This window comes from Astyanax mexicanus, chromosome 20 (genome assembly GCF_023375975.1).
Source record: "Astyanax mexicanus isolate ESR-SI-001 chromosome 20, AstMex3_surface, whole genome shotgun sequence".
In the NCBI taxonomy this organism is placed as follows: domain Eukaryota; kingdom Metazoa; phylum Chordata; class Actinopteri; order Characiformes; family Acestrorhamphidae; genus Astyanax; species Astyanax mexicanus.
In genome coordinates, this window is record NC_064427.1 from 22,591,024 (window position 1) to 22,611,563 (window position 20,540).

Sequence of the window (20,540 nt, forward strand, 5' to 3'; positions counted from 1 at the left end):
TATATATATATTTTTTTTTTTTTTTTTTTTTTTTTTTTTTTTACTTTTCTTATTATTAACCATTCTGAGAGTATGCAATAGTGAGACAAAGCCCATTAAAAATATATTAAACTTTTTAATTGTTGTATTGTTATGAAAAATCAAAATATATTAGTGTATTAAATATATAAATCATGATTTTTTAACTTTTCTCATTGTTGACCATACTGAAGGTTTTTAATAGTAAAGCAAAGTCCATTAAAAAAAGATATAAAACTTTTTTTTTGTTTTATTGTTGTGAAAAATCTAAATATATCAGTGTATATATTATTCACAGAATAAAATCAGCACCCCATTCAAGTTTCACAGTGACACGTAAGAGGAGGACATGACGTCCAGTAAAGCCTTTCTTTCTAAAAGTCCCTGAATAAAGAAAGAGAATCCATCTTTTTGGAAAATAAAGCACTGTGGTTTTCAGGAACAGCAGCGGTGGGCGACTGGATGTGTTTAGTACTGAAGAAAACCTAAAAAAAAATCCCTTATGTGAGCTTTTATTCCTGTGGAATCTCCTGTGCGAAGGTAACAGAGCTGGAGGGGCTCGAGATGCGGTTCTTTGTTTTGTTAGCTAGCGTTAGCTTAGCTGTGTGGCTAACGGTTAGCACCTCAGCTAACTAGTTAGATACTTAGCTTAGCCAGGCTAGCTGGCGTTATTTATTTAACGGTAGACAAAACCTAAATTGACATACAGATAGTACAGATATATTCTCGTATATGTTATCTATAATACTGTATAGATAGTTATTGTTAGTGAGTAGTCTGGGTCTATGCTTTAGCTAACTAAGCTAAGCTATTCATAGGACAGACTGATGCTAAAGTTCCGCTTTTGCTTTCCTATCGGTTCCTCATTCGCTGACCTAAGCTAGGTTATCTAGCTTCATATGTTGCTATGAGAAAAGCCAGACGTGCTTTACTCTTGATTAAACACCTAACTTAAATAGGTAAATACGTTTAATGTAAATAGCTGTACAATCCCTGTTAGCTTATCTTAGCTCAGTAAACCAACACAGCTTTCTGAATATGAATATAGCTATGTTAGAGCATGGAGGTGAAGTGCTGGCTAGCCAATTAAAAACACAATGCACATGAGCTGATGAGCATGAACTTGTTGAAGAGTTTGTTCTGTTTTTGTCTTTTCCTATCCAGATAGATTCCTCAAAAGATAACTGATTAAATCGTATTTATGAGCCCCCCCTTCAAAAACATTGTTAAATAGATACAAGATTTTAGGGGTGGCCCTAAATGGCCCTAAAATAATAATATAATATTTCATGGTATTTTCGCGATAACGATACTGTGAACACTGAATTGAAACTAAAATTCAATAATCCACTACTACAACAAAATGAATATTTAAGTTTATTATTGTGTACGATATGATATGGCACACCCCTGAGATATTAAATATATAGAAATATAAATACAAGAATTTGTGCAACAGAAGTCAGTAATCCAGAATGTCATGACACTAATAATTAGGGATGCAGTGATTAGTCTATAATCGAAAATGTATTTGCTTAAAGAATTAGGTCAGCTGACTACCTGAATATACTGAATATAACCGGTTACTCCATCAGATTTCCCATTACTTCAGAATGATACAGTAACATGACCTGAAACATAGACTTTGAAAACATGAGAACGAATTTAATGGCGTGTTATAACACTTTAATTTTAACGTTATATAGAATTTCAAACTCCCCTTCCCTTTAATTCAAATTCTATTACTTGAAACATATATATTGAATACTATTATGGGGTTCTTCAAGATTTCAGAAGTGCTATTTGATAATCCTTTGATTTTCTTACTTGACATGAGTCTAAATTCTGGTGTATATACAACCAAAATTTAAACGGGTCTACTAGCAAGACTGTCTGTGTGCAACAGGGGCTTCACAGTGCACATGCACCTCCAAGCCCCAGAAATGCAATCTCAAGCCCCAAACCTTCAGTGGCCAATGAAACTGGGTGTGTTCAGTCATAGAAGAAATCAGTATGAACATGTGGGTAAATTGAATGCTGATATCACTTTAGCCAAGTAGCTAACTACTTATTAAATGTAAATGTATCAACGTTTCAGGTAGATTGTTTTAGCTTCTATGAGTAGCTAGCTAGCTAGCATTAAGCACATTTTATTGCTAAATTGCGACATGTCAGTTATAAAAGTAGTAAGAAGCTAACTGGTTAGGTTGGCTAACTAGCTTACCTAACTGCTAATCAAGCTAACTAGCTATCTACAGCGTAACAGTAAGACAAAACATAGACAATAAAGCTTAAAACATTTACTATTCATGGGTTTACCTAACAATCAGTCCACCCACAATGCAACAACTTGGGGCTTGAGAGCGCATTTCTGGGGCTCGGTAGTGCATGTGCACTGTGAAGCCCCTGTTGCACACAGACCCCTCTCTACTAGACCTTTGTATACAAGTTTACATTGAGTTGAACATACATGTGCTGGCCATACTAAGGGGAGGTTCCAAGCCCTTGCACTTTACTTGCATAGCTTTTTGTGCTGTAGTTCATAAGCCATAGGAGCAGCAACAAATCCCTAAATGATTATGTAATACATTGGAAAAGGAATATAATACGTTTTTAATAGTCAACAAAGATTTTAACCTTATTTTGTATCTTCTCAGGAGGCGACGCTCATCATGGACGACTGTTTGCACACCTCCACGGAGAGCCTATCGAAACTAGTGAAGTGGGCCCACAGCCATGGGACGATCTGCACACTCATCCCTAACCTGAAGCACCTGCTTACTGAAGGTGCCCACGGAAACCTGACTGCGCTCTGGGGTTGCAGTGCTGGCCATGCGTACCACTGGCCCTTAATGAGCTCCTGTAAAACAGCCCACAAGGAGCGACCATGCTACCCGAGCAGCAGCCGGGGTATCAGCTCGAATGCCCTCATACAGGGAGCCTCATCCATGCAGAGCAGCCAGGCAGAAAGGTTCCTGAGCAGTGCGGGCAAGAACAAAGGCGGTGACTCCAACCAAACCCGCGACTCCTGCGACTTCTCCAACTGTAGCGAGCCATCCGAAATAGACGACAACACAGATGAGTACAACAACCACTTGTTCGACATTGTTTGCGAGTCTTCTGCCACAGACGAAGAGGGAGACTCCGAGCCAAGGGTTGCTCAAAGAAAACGAGGCCCCAACGGGCCAGAAGACACTACAGACCCAGAAGCGAAGAAGATCAAGCAAGAGAGGGCTGAAGACTATTACACTGTGGCTAACTCCCAAATTCCTGGTGGCTCACAGGGTCCTCATACAAGTAGTGGGGTGCCCCAGTTACCCAAGCCCAATTCTCAGACTAGACCCTCATCTAGATCATCAGCACATCAGCGGTCCTCCGACATGGACGGGGAATCAGGAGGTATATCTTTATCACCACTAAATAACGCCTCGCCATCAGTCTCCAAACCCACACGCACCTCTGGAAGCAGTTCCCACAGCAGAACGCACATAAACTCTACCCCAATGGCCAGTCACAGTGCAGCAGCCTCAAACCGACCTGGAAAGAGCGACATGTTCGAAGGTCTACCCAACGGAGACATTGACGTAGCCTTTGGAGATGCATCCGGCACAGTTAACACAGAGATGGACATTCTAGGAGAACAGGCTCTCGGAGAAGATGCTAAAGGAGAAGGCACAGGTAAAGTCTTAATGCACCTCATATATTAATTACAGATGATAATTATAGATGGTAACATAGATAACTACAGATAATTATAATACATTTCTTTCTCAAAACAGGTTTACACACTGTATTTACTGGTACATTAAAGGCGCAGAGGGGGTGTTTGGAAAATAAACAAACAGAAAATATAGCCAAACCAATCAAAACAAGTACAACACATTTCAAGTGGAAAATATAAGGCCTGGGCAGTATGACAATATTTTATTATATTGCAATAAATCTTATAATTATCTGAGACAATATACTGTACTTTTCTGACCATATTGTTGTTAACCTAAAGGACACTGATCTACTGCATGTAGATCAGATGATTACAATTCTTAAGGGGAATTATTGTGCTAAATGTATTGGACAGAATTTGGATAGCAGTTTTATGTATTTGCCTCCACTGGCGTATTCCTTTAAAAAAATATTGTTCTAAATCTGATCTGTCCTGAAGATGTCGTTGAAAATTGTGATACAATATTTTTTGACCATGTTGCCCAGCCCCACCAATTGCAATTTAAGATATTCGTTTTATTTTTCTGTAGACATGTCAGGAAGAGATTTTTATTTATTGTCCAGGGCACAGTGCTCACACTTATTGTTTTCTTTACATTTCTACACTTATTCAGAACGTTTACATTTTATCATTGTTTTAGGTTCCTAAATCTGATTTTGGCACGATACCATATTTTGCTTATATTTTTTAAGCTATTTAATACTTAAGTAGGCTGTCATGCTTTATTGTACTTTCTCTCAAACCCCTTAGGAAAGAAACTGTGGGGTAGGAGAGCTTCCCCACCTCAATTTGAGTTATTTCCAGTTCCCACCCACTAGTTAGGACTGAGCAGTTATCCTTCACGTGAACGGAGAAAGTGGAAAAACATGCAGACATGAAAAATGTTGAAATGAGAATCTGTAAAATCTGAAAATCATGCTTAATGGGTTCAAATGCAGGGATTTTACTTGGAATAACACATTGAGTAATCTATCAACAACCAGCCTGCTTTATTATTAACTTCATAATTAATAATAGTAATTGTCAGAATACAATAGTAGTAACTACTGGTGGTCTCTCCAGGCAGGCATGGGATTTTCTGACCTTTGCACGTTACAATTTAACAGCAGCAATCTGTAAAACAAACCAATCTATTCATAATGCCTCTGCTGAATGTGTTACATGGCAATCAAATGGATAAGCTCATGGCAATCAAATCATAAGTTGGGTAGCGTGCGTGTCTGCTTATGTGAAAACAAATGATCACATGCGCACATTTCAGAAGGCTGGATGTGTCCCTCTGTCAATCTGGACTGCAAAATATATTATTTCAGCATTGTTATCCCAATGTGCATGTGCAAATAAGCAAGACATGCAGTATCAAATTTAAAATGTACATTTCTTTGCTGGAAAATTCCCCAGTTTTTGTATCTGCCTAATGTTGTTTATTTTCTTTTCATTTTGGATTCACACAATTCATTATTAATATCTCTGAATGTTGAATACTTGACCTCTGGTAAAATCAAAATTTTGGATTTTTTTTATATTATATATATATTCTATACACAGGTCAGCCATAACATTATGACTACACCATTATCAGTTTCATTAGCTCCGCTGATCATATATAAAAACTTTATAGTTCTGTAATTTTAGACTGTTTTTTTTCTGAATAGGTTAATATTATCCTCATTCCTTCAAAGGTCAGGACGCACAGAAGAGAGTCCACCACAGAGCAGATAGTATTATTATTTGGGTGGTGGGTAATTATTCTTATCACTGCAGTGTTAAGCACTGATTAGCATGGTGATGGTGTATGAGGTGTTAGTGTTTGTTGTGCTGGTACAGTGAGTGGATCAGATAGAGCAGTGCTGCTGGAGTTTTTAAACACCTCAGTGTCACTGCTGCACTGAGGATGTTGTTTCTATATTTTGTTTTAAACAAAACATTTCAAAACAAAATATTTTAAGTTATAACCCTAACCTACAGGAGACAGTTCTGCAATCAAATTGTGGAAAAAGTAACAGATAAAAAAACAATTATGATTGTCATGTAAGTCTGATTGTCTCGTTAAAATATAGTTAAAAGCGTCTGTAACTCCATGTATCACGGAATACGAACATGTTTATCCTGCTTGGATGCGAAGCTTAATTTATCTGCGGTTAATTTTAAAAAGACTGGACTCCTTCCTGCTCCCTTCATACTCCAAAAACCTTTTTTCTCAAGATGTTCTGTGGATATTTGAAATTACCCAATCAAAATAACACAAGGTGAGTGTATTTTACGCAATTTCTCTTTATACCAAGAGACAATCTCACCGTTTGTGTAATGCATATAATGAATAAAATATATTATTTTATTTGCATGGAAGAAATATTTGAGAAAAACTTTCTGATGCTTCGTGTGGATAAAATATATTTTTTGGTCATATTTTCAGGTGGTCTTGAAAAGAAGACGGAAAAAACGTTGTGAATGCCTTCCATGGTTAGTTATTTGTGCAAGAATTTTATGTTACATCTTCACTGTATTACCATCAAGTTGTTAATTCTTTTGTTATTATTTTAGCTAACATGGAACATCATAATTTTGTATTTCAGGTGCATGTCCTTGAATGAGGCAAATGAATTTGGAGGACTTTGCATAATTGCAAATAAAACAATTCCAGTTTCTTTGTTGAAATTGCTTTTTCTGTTTTGTTTTTAACACTCTGTCGACCGGCCGAGGTTCTTAATGCGCCGTTTCTGTTTGCGATTTGTAGCAGTCCTCTACTAACAGGGACACGGTGTGGCTATTGCATTGGTTTATGTTGGTCAGAAATTAAAACAGGGCTGAAGAAACTCTCTTGTATGTCATTGTAACTGCCTGATGTTTAATTTAACCCCTTAACCTTTACATTTATGATCAACCTTAAGACATATTATTCAGTAAGTAGTCGGTAAGGGTGTGTAACTATGAGGGTGGGGAACTCTTGCAGTCAAACTGCTGCATTAAAAAAAAAGTGTATTAATATTAATATAATATAAAGTGTAAAATATTAATAACAGTTTAATTTCCATGAAATTCTGTCAGCCCTGGAAGTGAGGCAGATTGGTGTTAAACTTGCTCACTGGGTGTGTTACAGGCTGCCTTGCACCATCTACTATGAATTCAGAGGAGCACTACTGGCCTTCTGCATCCGAGTTTTCCCCAAATGCTGAGCGACCGGCTGAAGAGAGAAAAGAGCTGGAGGATTTCATCACAACTATCGGTGAGATTTGAACCTGTACCTGATACAGGAAAACAGTTCTCGACTGTTCTGTTTTAACAATGTAAACACAGTGCCCAATCAAATTTTAGATTAAGGAGGGCTGCTCAGAGAATAAGAGTAAATTATGCTAATGACATGACGTTGTAGTATAATTCTTTTAATAAAATATATCATATAATATTTGTAATACATGATATATAAAATACAATATAGTGGATTGTTGAATTAAGTTGAACAGATTTTCCCTATTCTATTGTTACTTAAAATGTTCAACACATGTTTCCCATTGCAGTATTTTCATTTACAATATACAAATTCGGTAGTTAGTAAACAGTTTATATACATTTTAGCAAATTATGCCAATGATGTTAAATTTGACAGATTATGCTGATGCTAAATTGATACATTTTTACCTATGACAGCATTTGTCAGTTTAAATTTATTTGACAAATTAATTAAATTTGACCTTCATAGTGTTGAAATAAAAAATAAAAATTAAATAATTTACTAAAATAATTTACTAAAATTTACATTTATTTTTTTTTTTTTTTACATTTTGTCCATGTCAATGTTGTCAATTGAATTTTTTTGACACTGCAGCTAAATGATTTTTCTATTCTTTTCCTTGCAGATCCTATAACATTACAGAACCTGCAGGCGGTAATTTCCAGGGTTCTCGTGATTCACGAGAGAACCCGTGTTCCTGAGGTCAGCCCTCCGAGGGTTGGGGTGCAGGAGCTTTTTCCGGGCTGTGGACTTTACCTCCCCACGTCCAGACTGACCACCATACACCAGGAGTCCAGACAGGACAGCATGAGGCTCTTTCACCTGCTGTTTGAACACTTCTTCAGTGAGGAAGATCTTATAGGAGCTGTGGCTTTTGGAAAGAGGGGGAAGGTGCCAGATGGGAAGAAAATACTAGATCGAAGAACTGTTGATGGAATTATAGGTGAGTAGTTTTTTATGGAACAATTAGGGTATCTGCAGATACTTAATCCTTCAGGATGTTTGTCAGTTTTTTCCAATGACTGAGTATTCTAAATAATAATAAAAAAGTCACTCTTCAAAAGAGTATAATTGCATTATAATGCTCATATATTATCGTAATACAGTTGACATAAAATTATCTTGGGTAATTTGAGAATGTAATATTTACAGAAAGAGGTGCATGATCAGAAATAACAATAGAGTGGTAAACGGAGAAAGGCAATCTGGATAAGAGGACTAGCAAAGAAAAAATAATCGAAGTGAGATTACGCTTTGTGTGGGTGGAAGTAAAAACAAAACTGTTTATTGTTTAGACAAAAGGATCCATGGTGCAATTAAAATCCACATATTTGTACTCTTTCAGAAATAATTATTTATATATATATAATATACACATATATTATATATATATATATACATACATACACACACACACACACACACACACACACACATATATATATATATATATATATATATATATATATATATATATATATATATATATATATATATATATATAAATTAATAAATAAATAAAAAATGTATGAATAAATGTAAATTTAATGTAAAACACTTCTCAGAAAATACAGCAAACATAAGCTTAATATAAAATCTGTGAACTTAATATTGTTTGTTTGATTGGTGTTCATTTGAAAATTGCCTTAATTGATCCATACCTGCAGATACCCTGAAACTATTGTTTTTTTGTTACTTTGCTCCGCCCATGTTACAAATAATGATACTTTGGTCACTGAAACAGTTTGTAATAAACATTAATTTAATTTATTTTTTCAGCGTATGTGCTGCATTGCTCCAGTTTGGATGGATGGACACCTGTGGAATCAGCCAAGCTGAAGAAAGCCTGTATCAACAAGTGCAGATTAAGAATTGGTCAGAGGAAAAGGCTGGCACAGGAGCCCTACCTGTTCCACAGTCCACAGAAATCCGGGCCTTCTTATATGTGAAACCAAACATCCGAAGGACCTTCACTCGGTTCAGTCCCATCTCTCCATCGTACTCGTGTGATCAGTGTTATTTACTGCTCATATTCTGTAAATGCACAAGAACCAAACAGCGTACTCACTTTATTTTCTTGGCCACTGGTCAGAGCCCAGATCCTCATTTCCTGAGTTTTATGAGTTTTGAAGACGATTTGATTTGAAGACAAATATTTGAATTTCACTTTGAAACTGGTGTGTTCAGATCTTCCACCATTAGTTTATCAGGTGACCGATGCAGACATAAAGAACTGTAAATGTGGAATACACATTAGGCTTTTTCCACTGCAGAAATACCGGGACACACATTTTAGCACAACACATTCAGTGCACACACACACTTAATATCTGGTTACTGCTCAATATTTTTTACTGATGGAAAAGGTACACGCGCATCTATATGATGGGTGTTTATGATAAATTGGCCAATTAATTTAGGTTGATGGTAACCCTGTGTGTTTTAATTTCTTAGACTTTCCTAGACTGGTTTCGTTTTCAGTAAATCAGAATTAGGTCTGGGCGTGTTTGTTCTATTCAAGATTTTCTTTTATTTCTATTCTTTTGATAAATTTAAATTCTTTTCTTGTTAAGGATTTTGAGTTTATATAACCTCAACAAATTCAACCTTACTGCAGTGAACATTTTGGACACACTAGTTCCCATGCAGTGCCTGCATAGCTTATTCCATTTAGTAAAGACTGTTTTGGCTAATTGTGACCCCTTATATTTGAAGTGTGAATTTAATTCATGTTTTTAAGCTATTTTGGTATTGGAAAATATTTTAAGTGGTGTAAATTTGCAGTGTCAGTTGAATATTTTCTAAATTTAGCTATTAAATTTTGAATTTTCAGTCAAACTGTGGTTCCTCTGAAAATATGTACACACTGATAAATTCATAACAAGATGAATTGTTAATTTTAAATTTCACAGACATTTTAGAAAGGGCAGTTTTGGCAATTTTTTATTCTAAAACAAGTCACATACATAGAGTGTGTGATCATCGAGATAAACTTTAGCACTGATCACTGACTGTGTTTGAGATTTATACATTTTAACCAAAAGGCCTAGCTCTAAGTCTGCATTGTGCTTTACTATGGCAATGAAAAGCAGTGGTCTCCAACTTATCCAGTAGACTTTAGCTCCAACTACTAATCAACCCCACCTGTTTCATCTGTTTACTGCCTCCAGGAGTGCTTGATGAGTTAAATGGGGTGTTAGGCTACATTCACTGAGCGGGTAAAAGTGTCTCAAATCTGACATTTGAATTTGCTTGAACAGTTCACGTCCTTTAAAACGCTTCAAGTGAAGTTTCGGTTGCATCTTTCCAGAATTACAGAGAGAGAGAATATACAGCGTTTCAGCTTGTTGTAAAGACTATGGCCACAAATTTGGTTTGGTTTTATTATATTGTTCTTAAGCCCTGTCCGGACATTAGAATTAGTTTCTCAGGGGGACATCTGTAAAAAAAAAAATCACACTTCTACTCAGTGATAAAACTCCTGCATCTGGACTCTTGGTCACATGACATCATATTCAGTAGCTTCTCCATTTTTACTCGCTGTTGTGTTTATGTGGATCTCTGTGGAAACATGCACCCAAAGTGCAATTACGGGGCGCGGCAGTGGACAAATAGCTATTTTATTAAACGCGGAGGGACGGAACTCAGAGATGTGGATCCAGACTGGATTATAATTACCTGAGGACCAGAGTTCAGCCAAAAACAGTAGGTAATTCAGCCTGTAATTTTTTTTAAAAGACGTCTGAGAAAAATACATATACAGTCATTCCACATGGTAATTAAATCATGGGACCCTCCATAAAAGAGAGAATTACCCTAGTACCCCCTGAGAAACTAATTCCATCTGAATAGATTTTAAGATTTTTACTTGGAAGCTGCAGCCATATTCTGTGCCTGTGTTCTGCCAATTAATATCCAACTCAGTATTTTGTCATAGAAACCCTTACTGACTGCTGTCATCCATTTTCACATCTCGCTGCATTTTATCATTTCCCTTGACGTAAATTTTTTCTTTATTTTTTAGACTTTACTGATTTCTGAAAGAAATTTAGCAGCAAGCAGCCAGTAGTGTGTGTCACATGGCAGAAATTGTGCCGCTCATTCCTGCTGTGTGAACGTGTATCCTTAGATTTGGGATGGAGGTGTAAGCTGCAGAACAGTAGCTCTCCAGGAATAGGGTTGGATACCCCTTCTAAAATAACCAGGGTTCGTCCTGCAGCATCCTGTCTAGAGTGGACTGGTTGGGTTCATTTTTGCTGTTATTTATTTCTGTTTTAGATAAACCCTCTTACAGACTTTTAAAGCTTTGAACGATTTCGGTACATTGTGTGAACTCTACTCCAGTGTGAATTGCATAGCCGGGTCAGATCATAAACTGTTGTCCACTGCGTAAGTTACCCATTTTTAGCTGTACATACATGGGTGTGTATATATATATATATATCATTTGCTCTGAAAGTGGTGAGTACATCTGAAAAGACTGAATCCTCAAGACTGTGGTATACTAACAGTCCAGTATTGCAGATTCTGTGAATAAAAAAAATGACACTTTTATCCGATTTATGAAAAAGAGTGAACTTTGTCCGTACTGCAATCTCTATTCGATCTCAATGTGTAAATAGTTGGTTTTTATATTTGATGCATCATGAGTGGTCTAATTTGTTATTTTCTAACAAGGATTGTAATAAAAATATTATAGAACAATTATGTATGGTTTGTGTGCTCATTTAGAAAACGTGTGGTAAACATACTGTACCTACTTCTCTCATACACTGGTTCTTCTGTCAGACTGTCGGACAAGAATATTGGGATACCTGCTCATTCATTGTTTCTTCTAAAATCATGGGAATTAACAGTCTTTTCTTTCTGTTTGTTCGTTTTTATTAGAGTAACTGGCTCTACTATCCAAAGAAGGATTTTTAACAGATTTTTGCAGTCACTGAATGCAGCCAAACCCTCACAGCAATGCTTCAGTATCTAGTTATAATAATAATATCTGTAAAAACAGCACCAGTAGAACAGGGTCTTCTAGAGCAGTCACACGTGTAAAATAAAGATGTATCATATTTTGATATTTGGTCCTGTAATCAAACCTGTATTGATTCTCAAAAACATTTTTTTGTTTTTTAAGTTATTAGTTTAGATGAGTTTTATTGAGAAGATTGATTATGTTTTTAAACCACTCCCACTAGAGGGCAGTGTTGCTGCCTTTAGATCCCATTGTTCTAATAGGGTAAAAAGTAAACTTTTTTTTTATACTCAGGTTTTATAAACATGATACTGTTTTTATTAATGGTGTCAGTTGATTAAAAAAAATTATTCACAACACTATTCTATAATTAACTACGATTAATCGTACTTGTTCTTCCTTAGACGCATGTTTTTATAGAGTATATTTAAGTATAAATAAAAGAATGAATGTGTATATTTATAATAGTGTTGTCAATTAAAATACTAGTATATACTTTTAGTACATGTTTGAGGGAATATAAAGTCAATGTGAAATGCAGGAATAAAGAATGCATAATAAATTGGATAGAGGAACCTTTTTTTTCCCTAAATTGCAGGACACACCGACCAACGGAGTCGTAGGTGTGGAGTTCAGACATTGGGCTCAAACTATGTGGCATAATTAATATGCGTAAAAAAATTATATATTTGCAATTGCAATATATTTATTTGCTTATAGTATCACAATATATTAAAACGTAAGGCCTGTATTGTTAAGTTCTTTCCAGTACACAGCACTAGTGTCTAGAATCCTCTCAAGACAATCGTCAAGATAAATATTTTGTTTGGATGGTATTTTGTACAAGATATAATAGTAAATAATAATGATACTAATAATTTTATTACCATTTGATGCCATTGATGTAGTAGTATAGGAGTAATAATACAATAGCATATTAATGCAATTACATCCTTTTAAAGAGCAATTATAATATCATAATTCTTAAGAATGTTCAGACATTAGGACTGAAATACAAAAACATTTTTTTTTTTTTTTCGAAAGACAGGTTCTCCTAGCCTAGAAAACTGTATGATAAGTCAATAACATGATTAATATTATATTTCTGCATTCTTTATATTTTTTTTTATGCAGTGTCTCCGGTGTTATATGAGATCGAGAAGCTGAAGACTCTTCTCCAGGCTGAAAGGTCTAAGAGTTTGATGTTGGGTGAAACCATCAGCAGCCTCAAACAGGATAAAGAGCTGCTGCAGCAGGAACTCACCAAAAAGGCTGAGCTCATCTGTGAATTCCTGCAGGACCAGCTCCGGCCAGGTAAACGCCTGCACCTTCACACTGCAACAGAACTCACATAACCAATAAACGAACAGAGAGCAAGTGTTGCACCAATCAGCAAGAAGGCTACACAGTAAATTAATTCATTTGCATTCATTTCATTTTATACTGCCTAATATTCGCAGGAAAATATTGTAATTTTGGCAAAACCAAAGAGGGAAGAACCAGCATGAGGATAAAACAGCATAGTGTTTTATTGCGATAATGACCCTGCAGCATATAACCATTAAAATCTGTCTTTTTTGTGTCTTTGCAGAAAAGAGAAGAGGTCATCCCTCTAATCAGATGGAAGCAGGAACCTCCCATCAACTGATGGGGTCGTTCCCAGAGGAGACTGCTCCTTTTGAGCCCCCTGCGCTCTTTGATTCCTTCGAAGAGGTGGAGCTGCATCCATTAGAACGACAGAGAACCATCAAGATTTCCTCCAAGAGAAGCAGGGATGGAGAAAACACACGAGTCAGAAGTATGTGATGGGTTCAGTCACAATCAGTCATATCCGTCAGTCGTCATTTTGTCCCATTTTGTGTAATATTATATGTTTAATTTTAGTCCTTTAGTCCGATCCGGACAATATTTTGCCCCAGAAATAATTGTGATAAATGTCCAGCGGGCTGCCACTATGAGCGGGAGATTTCTGGTTTGAATCCTGGTCATGCAGCTTACCATCAGCTGCCGGAGCCCTAAGAGGGCACAATTGGCCTTGCTCTCTCTGGGTGGATATGTGACGCTCTCTCCCCACATCACTCCAAATGGTGATGTTGATCAGCTCAAGGCATCTGTGAGCTGATGTATCAGAACCGAGTCACTGTGCTTTCCTCAGAGTGCGCAAAGCTACTTGATAATGCTGCATCAGTAGCAGTTTAAAAGAAGAGGCAGTGGCTGACTTCACATGTATCACCTGAGATATTGGATAAAAAGCTTACCTAATTGGTGGAGAAAAAAAGAGCAGCGCATTTATAATCATTACAAATATTAAGACATTGGAATTGGAACATACATTTTTTAATAAGTGAACAAATGAGTTCAGCAAACAATTTTTGAGGTTGTGTTTATAAATAATAATAAAATAATGCCATACACATTTATTTGCCCATTAATACATTTTATTAGTTTTTACATTTAATTGAATGTATTTAGTTCATTTTGTGATAATCACCATATCTGACCTTCTCTCCTCTGCAGTGAAGAACGTGGTTGGGGTGATCGCGCGCTACATGACGGCTCTGCAGGAATTCCGCCGGAGCGTCTCCATGAAGGTGGCGTTCGACCGGGTCGGAGTGGACCGCAACACCATCTCCCGCACGGCGGCCATCGCTGAGCTCAGCCTGGCCGCTCCTGAAGTCTTCCACGCTTTGCCTCCGTGGGACGAGAAGGAGGAGACGCTGGCCCACTACGCCATCCGGTGTAAGCAGGCCATGGACGACAGCATCAAGGCCAAGATTAAAGCCATGAAGGCGAAGGGGGAGCTTTTACCCATCGTCAGTAAATGAAACCCAGTAATGAACTTCAGTGTGGCTTCATTATACAGTATGAGAGACACTGTAACATGCTCAATGTGAAAAAAAGCTTAATGTAGCATAAATTGTTCTAAAACACGGACAACTTTAATTAAAAAATCTCTTAATTCAAAACCAATATTACTCAAAAATTGCTCATTATGTGACCTGCACTGCTAGCTGTTCCATGAAAATTCATACCAGATTTCAGATTTCTGAATCATGCTTCAAGACCTGACACAATCATTTTTCTGACCTTAGTATTGCCCACCATGTTTTTTTAGTGAGTAAATGAACCGGTATATCCTTGTTTAAAAACAGTGGTTTTATTATATTTTTATTATATTTTTATTATCGATTGCAATTTAAATGTCAGAAAAGTTTAATATATAAAGCTCTTTAAAAGGTTGTAATTACACTTTTTTTTTTTGCATTACATTTTTTTCCGATGCTAATTACCCAACCTACTTCTTAGGCAGCCCCCCCATACTAGCAATGCCCCAAACACTAGTAGTTAATACTGATGTAGCATTCCCAAAATATCAGCTTACAGACACCCTGTGCAGACTGACATCACGCTGGGGGTGAAGTGGGGAGAGAGAGCATGGCCAATTGTGCTCTCTCGGACTCCAGCTACTGATGGAAAGCTGCATGACTGGGATTCAAACCGGTGAACCTCAGATTGTGGCACATTTAATATGGGTATTAGACAGTGCCTGGCCAAAGAAAAGGTCACACGCACTAATATTTGTTCGGACCACCTTTAGCTTTGATTACGGCACTCATTCGCAGTGGCATCAATTCACAAGCTTCTGCAATTTCACTATTTCATTTATTTCTGGACAGTACTGTGTGTGCAACTGATTTAATTAGACACTTGTAGATAGCTCTCCAAGTTTTTAAAATAGGAATTCCAACTTGTGGGTTTTTTGTAGTTACTTTTTCCTGCTTGGAGCTCAGAAATTCCGACATCCCTGTTTAACTGGAACACATACACGATTTTAAACTATTTCTTCACTGTGAGTTTGAATGGAGAGAATATTCTTTTGTACACTTTTGTTGTTTTGCCAGTAGACAAAAACATTTAGTACAATATGGGGTTTCCTAGATAGTGGGTAAGGCTAGTTTTGTACTACACACTCATTTTGAATTGAAATTTTCTCGTCCAAGACTGCTTAATCCCTGTCTGGGAAACTGCCCCTATGCTACATTAAGCTTTTCTCATATTGAGTCACATTTTGTGTTGCCCTCTCACAGTGACTTAACCCACCTTTTCCTGGACACTTTCCCGTGTCTCCCATTTCCTTTGCCTTATTGGGTCACTTCCAGGTGAGGAGTTTCAGTTGGTTGGGAAAAAAACACTAAAATTCACTCCCCCAGTGTTCCGCTTGGTTGGTGGTTAACTGTTCGATTCTCCACACTACACTATATGAAGTTATCGTTTTGTGTGTTTTATGTATGAACTTGACTATGACTGCTATGACCAGTATTGACCTCAGTGTCACACACTCTTCTCTGGTGAACAGAAGCACTTTTATCAGTCTGTTTGTATCATTTTTGAATAATGCATGCTCACTTGTCACAAGTTGTCGCAACACGTGTGGCCAAGGCATTTTCCCCTCGTTCACATAGTATTGTCTCAAGGTTCGAGTATCACTACCACACGTAATAGTTAGTGGTTTTACTGACTGCCAATAATAAACTCAACTTATTGTTTGTCCTTCCACTCAAAATACTGTTATGTGTTTATATTGAAGAAATTGGGCGTTCCTAAAGACAGGGCCAGCTTGGATACAAGAAACGGCTTTCTTTTAAATGATCTCTGTGCCACATGAAGATATTTGCTGGCTTATATCTGATCGGCTCTTATATAAAACCATCAGCACTGCAGGTTCTGTCAGTGTGAACAGGAGAAGTAGGTATACGGTATATAGGGGCAAATTAAACACTTGTTCAAGTTTAAACTGACTTCCACATGGTAAAGTTGGCGTAACTGTGGCGATTCATCGCTTAATTTTACTTGCTTGTTGTATTTTTTTTGCTTAACTTATTTTATTAGCAGTTAGAGCTGAAGTACAGTAGACAGGAAAACATACTTATTTTATGTATTTCCATAAATATCCCTTTTCTTCTTCAGTACAAAAATCAGGTTAATACTGTAAAAAACAATCTGTAAATAGAAAAAAATCAGATAAATATATTTTACAGAATTACATTACATTTATTGCATTTATCCACAAACTCTTATCCAGAGTGACTTACAAGGTTATTACCAATACAGAATTGAGCCAATGTAGTGTTGGGTTTCTTGCCCAAGGACTCATGTTCACATTACAAGCCACATTACTCAAATCTGATTTTTGGCTCAGATCGGATTTGGATTTCACATTTGGAAATGTAAGTAATTTGTATCTGTGTTTAATGTGAATGAATCTGTCCCTAAAACGTCTCACATGCTCACATTGATACGTGTATAAACATCGCCTTCTTTAAAAACAACAAAAAACAGAGTAACCAGCTGGTCTGAAGTACATGCTCAGGTCCAGGAGGTGAAAAAAGCACAGGCGGTTTGCTTTTGCTGTTTTTGCAGCTTTAGCTGCACAGCTGCACCAAGAGATGTGTGGGTATGAGAGAGAAGCACGTAACGCATGCTTAAAAACAAAAAGATGCATGAATTCCAATTTGACTGTTCACTGCTTTAGGACCACATATTAAAGAGACTCATATTAAAACTCAAACTCACATATTAAAAAATCAGATCTGAGCCACATTAAGCAAAACATTGGATTTAAGTCACTTCAGCCTGGTAATGTGAATGTAGGAATTTGAAGGTTTTCTTTATTTTTTAATTTCCATACCAGTATTCACACCTTTTCTTTTTTCCCCATTTTAAATATCATACTCTCAGCCTGTGTCTAGGTACATTTTTCAGCTTTAATTTAAGGTTGCACTAAAGTCATCAACTCAACATGCCTACCCATTATATTTCACTGCCTCCTCAGGAGCAGAGATACAGAAGTCCAGTCCTGGAGGATCGAAATCCAGCAAATTCTCACTCATAAACTCATCAATTATATAATATTCATTTTAGTTTCAATTTTGTGGTCTTTTGGTTGAACCTTAGGTGTAGAGATGTGCATTGCAGAGTATATATAAAGACAAATCAAGCTCCTGAACCACCACTCTATGACCACTACCAACATTTGGTTAAAATTTCTTTATTTTATGTAAAATACAAAAAAAAAAAAAAAAATCAATGTACAATCAGTATACACAACAGTCTATTTGCTGAGTGACATGAATTAATCAGAGGATGTAATAACCTTTTAAAGACTTGAATTGAACAAACAGAGAGTCCTTGTAATGCATGGTATGGTATTTTATTTCTTCATCACTCTGGATCAAGCCTAGGCAGGACGGGAAGAATGAGGTTTCCGAAAGAGGAATCCTGAGTGATAAAAAAGCCTGAAGAGTGCGCGTGTGCATGCTGGGGAAAAAAAAAAAAAAAAAAACCCTTAAAAAACAGATTTAGTTAGACCTTCGTAAAATCTAGTACAAAAATGGATCTATACTCTTTAATTAGTATTGCACAATATAGAGAATGACTGTTAAGTTGGTGCTTTTTCACTGCATGATTCCTAAAATATAAATACTATTAGTGGAAGAGCAAAAAAGCTGAGTGAACTGGGTTCAGACACCTAAAACAAAAATAAATGTCAGTGGCTGAGCCTTAAATAATTAAACATAAAATAAATTAATAAATAAAAAAATTCAAGCGCGCGCACACTGAATTCTACATTAAAGTGTAAAAGACACTGTTTTAATTAAATATATTTTAATTTATGGCGCTTTTTTCTTTAAATCCGAAAATCTTAAGTTACTATTTTCAAAAGAATGTCTTAAACAGTAATTTGCAGCACCCTGCACAATGAAAAAAAAATGGCTTAAAATTCTAATTTATGAAAGCTGCAGTCAAGTAAATTTCATAACACAGATTCAAATCAATAGAAAAATGTCTCCTCAGTACTGACCTACAACATAAGCAGCTTTTAAATAATCAATTTCAGCAAAAATCAAGGTGTTTATGTACAATTCTAGAATTCTCAACCCCTCAGTGCTGAAGTTCTGACCTGTAAAGCTGCTTTCTGCTGGGCAGCGATGTGCTGCTGCTCCGCATGGTCCCGGAAATCCTTGTTCACCGCCGGTCTTGAGAGAGGGATACTGCACGCGCAAACCAAAAGAAATCAATACTGATCTTACACTGGCCAGCAACTCCTGAGCATTAATTTAAGAAGAAATGCAAACCGATCAAATCGTTTGGCTAAAACATAAGTTTTATAACTTTTTTTTTTTGTAAAAAATAACGAACAATATAACAGATTTAAATAATCAGGTTTAGATCTGCTGTGTGAATGTACAGTGTGTTAAAACTGCTTTACCTCGCTCCTGGGTTGTTCATGGACTGGTTCTGTATGAGGCGTCTCTTCTCCTTGTCCAGTTCAGCTAAAATCGCCACTCTGTTTTTATTCTGAAATCCTGTAGAAATTATAAGAATACATTTCATTTGAAAATACATACATTCGAAAGTGAAAACTATGTTATATATATTGCGATAATTATATTTTTATATATTTTGATCCAAAAACATATTCTACAGCTACTGCATTTGATTTTGTTGAGGCACTAAAGCTTTTGAAATAATTAATCTATGGGCTTAAAAGCATTAGTTTCAATCTGAAACTGGAGGATGAAGCTATAAATGACCAGCCTGATACCTCCAATGAGCCATGGTTTATCAAACAATGATTTGGATGTCCCAGCTCTAAATGTTTTTACATTCTGGTTAAAAGCATCGACATTGAAGTCGATTTTAGAATTATAAACAATATTTAAATAAATGAGCTTCTACAATGTTTTTATGGATCCGTCAGAAATGTAATTTTTTCATTAAAAGCAATAATGGAGCTGTGGTATAATCGCGATAATCCACTTGAGGTTCACGCTATAATGTATAATATTGGCACTGCTGTGTATATAGCAGTTGCAATATTACACATTATAGCACTCCCTGTCATGTATTATTGCTTAAAAAATAAAAATAAATTCACTGTGTTTTCAAAGAAGTTGTTAAATGTAATTGTCATTAAAATTAGTAGAAATATCATCAGTATCGGTATCGAGTGAAGCTCATAATGTAAACATCAGTATCGTGCCACCTCTAGCTAATAACTATCAGCCAGTGCAGGATGCTGCTGCTGTACACACAGTCCTAAAAGTCCTAATATTATTTATATCAAAAACAGAGCGGGTTAAATCTAACATCACGACTTTCTACATCCCCAAGAGACTTTATTCCTCTAAATTACACCTGCTTTAATAAATCTGTTTAATCAGAAATCAGTTTATAAGCTGAAAGAACTGGAGACACAGTGCTGATCCCTAACCCCAGTGTTACCTGCTCCCGGCGGGTTAGAGGCCATCTCTCCGAGCTCCAGACTAAACACACTGAGCTGAAAACCGCTGATAAATAAAGAGAAATTAATAAACTACTGCATTAATATCAGAATCATACTGCTGCACCTCTAAACTCGGCGAGGTTTGTATTGTTATTCTTCCTCTACGGCTTTCTGTCCTCCTACCGCCACACTGCTCCCTACAGCCCGGGCTGATCCCTGCACTCTATACTAGTGCATCTCAACACACTACAGTATCACTGAGTTAAGAGTTAAAGTTACTTTATTTAAATAATTCAGTTCAAAATGTGAA

At 36.4% G+C, this 20,540-nt stretch overlaps 2 protein-coding genes across 3 annotated transcripts; one reads left to right on the forward strand and one right to left on the reverse strand.

Annotated features, from left to right (window-relative positions):
- Window positions 1–360: 360 nt before the first annotated feature.
- Window positions 361–16,507, forward strand: LOC103037213 (uncharacterized protein KIAA1958). 2 transcript variants are annotated; one of them, XM_022681192.2, is made up of 5 exons: window positions 361–558; window positions 2,676–3,696; window positions 13,078–13,257; window positions 13,535–13,741; window positions 14,461–16,507. In XM_022681192.2, exons 2-5 carry the CDS (start codon window positions 2,691–2,693, stop codon window positions 14,766–14,768), a joined length of 1,701 nt encoding a protein of 566 aa, XP_022536913.1. In that variant the 5' UTR covers window positions 361–558; window positions 2,676–2,690; the 3' UTR covers window positions 14,769–16,507. The 2 variants fall into 2 exon arrangements, with proteins under 2 accessions (XP_022536913.1, XP_022536914.1); XM_022681193.2 differs by lacking the exons at window positions 13,078–13,257; window positions 13,535–13,741; window positions 14,461–16,507 and adding exons at window positions 6,843–6,968; window positions 7,600–7,917; window positions 8,754–11,678 and having other exon boundaries at window positions 364–558.
- Window positions 16,508–17,976: 1,469 nt separating this feature from the next.
- Window positions 17,977–20,416, reverse strand: LOC103037757 (ints3 and nabp interacting protein). The gene is made up of 4 exons (XM_007255002.4): window positions 20,230–20,416; window positions 19,214–19,310; window positions 18,905–18,995; window positions 17,977–18,261 (listed from the first exon to the last, which is right to left on the reverse strand). The coding sequence occupies exons 1-4, from the start codon at window positions 20,252–20,254 to the stop codon at window positions 18,166–18,168; spliced, it is 309 nt and encodes a 102-aa protein (XP_007255064.1). The 5' UTR covers window positions 20,255–20,416; the 3' UTR covers window positions 17,977–18,165.
- Between the last annotated feature and the right edge of the window lie 124 nt (window positions 20,417–20,540).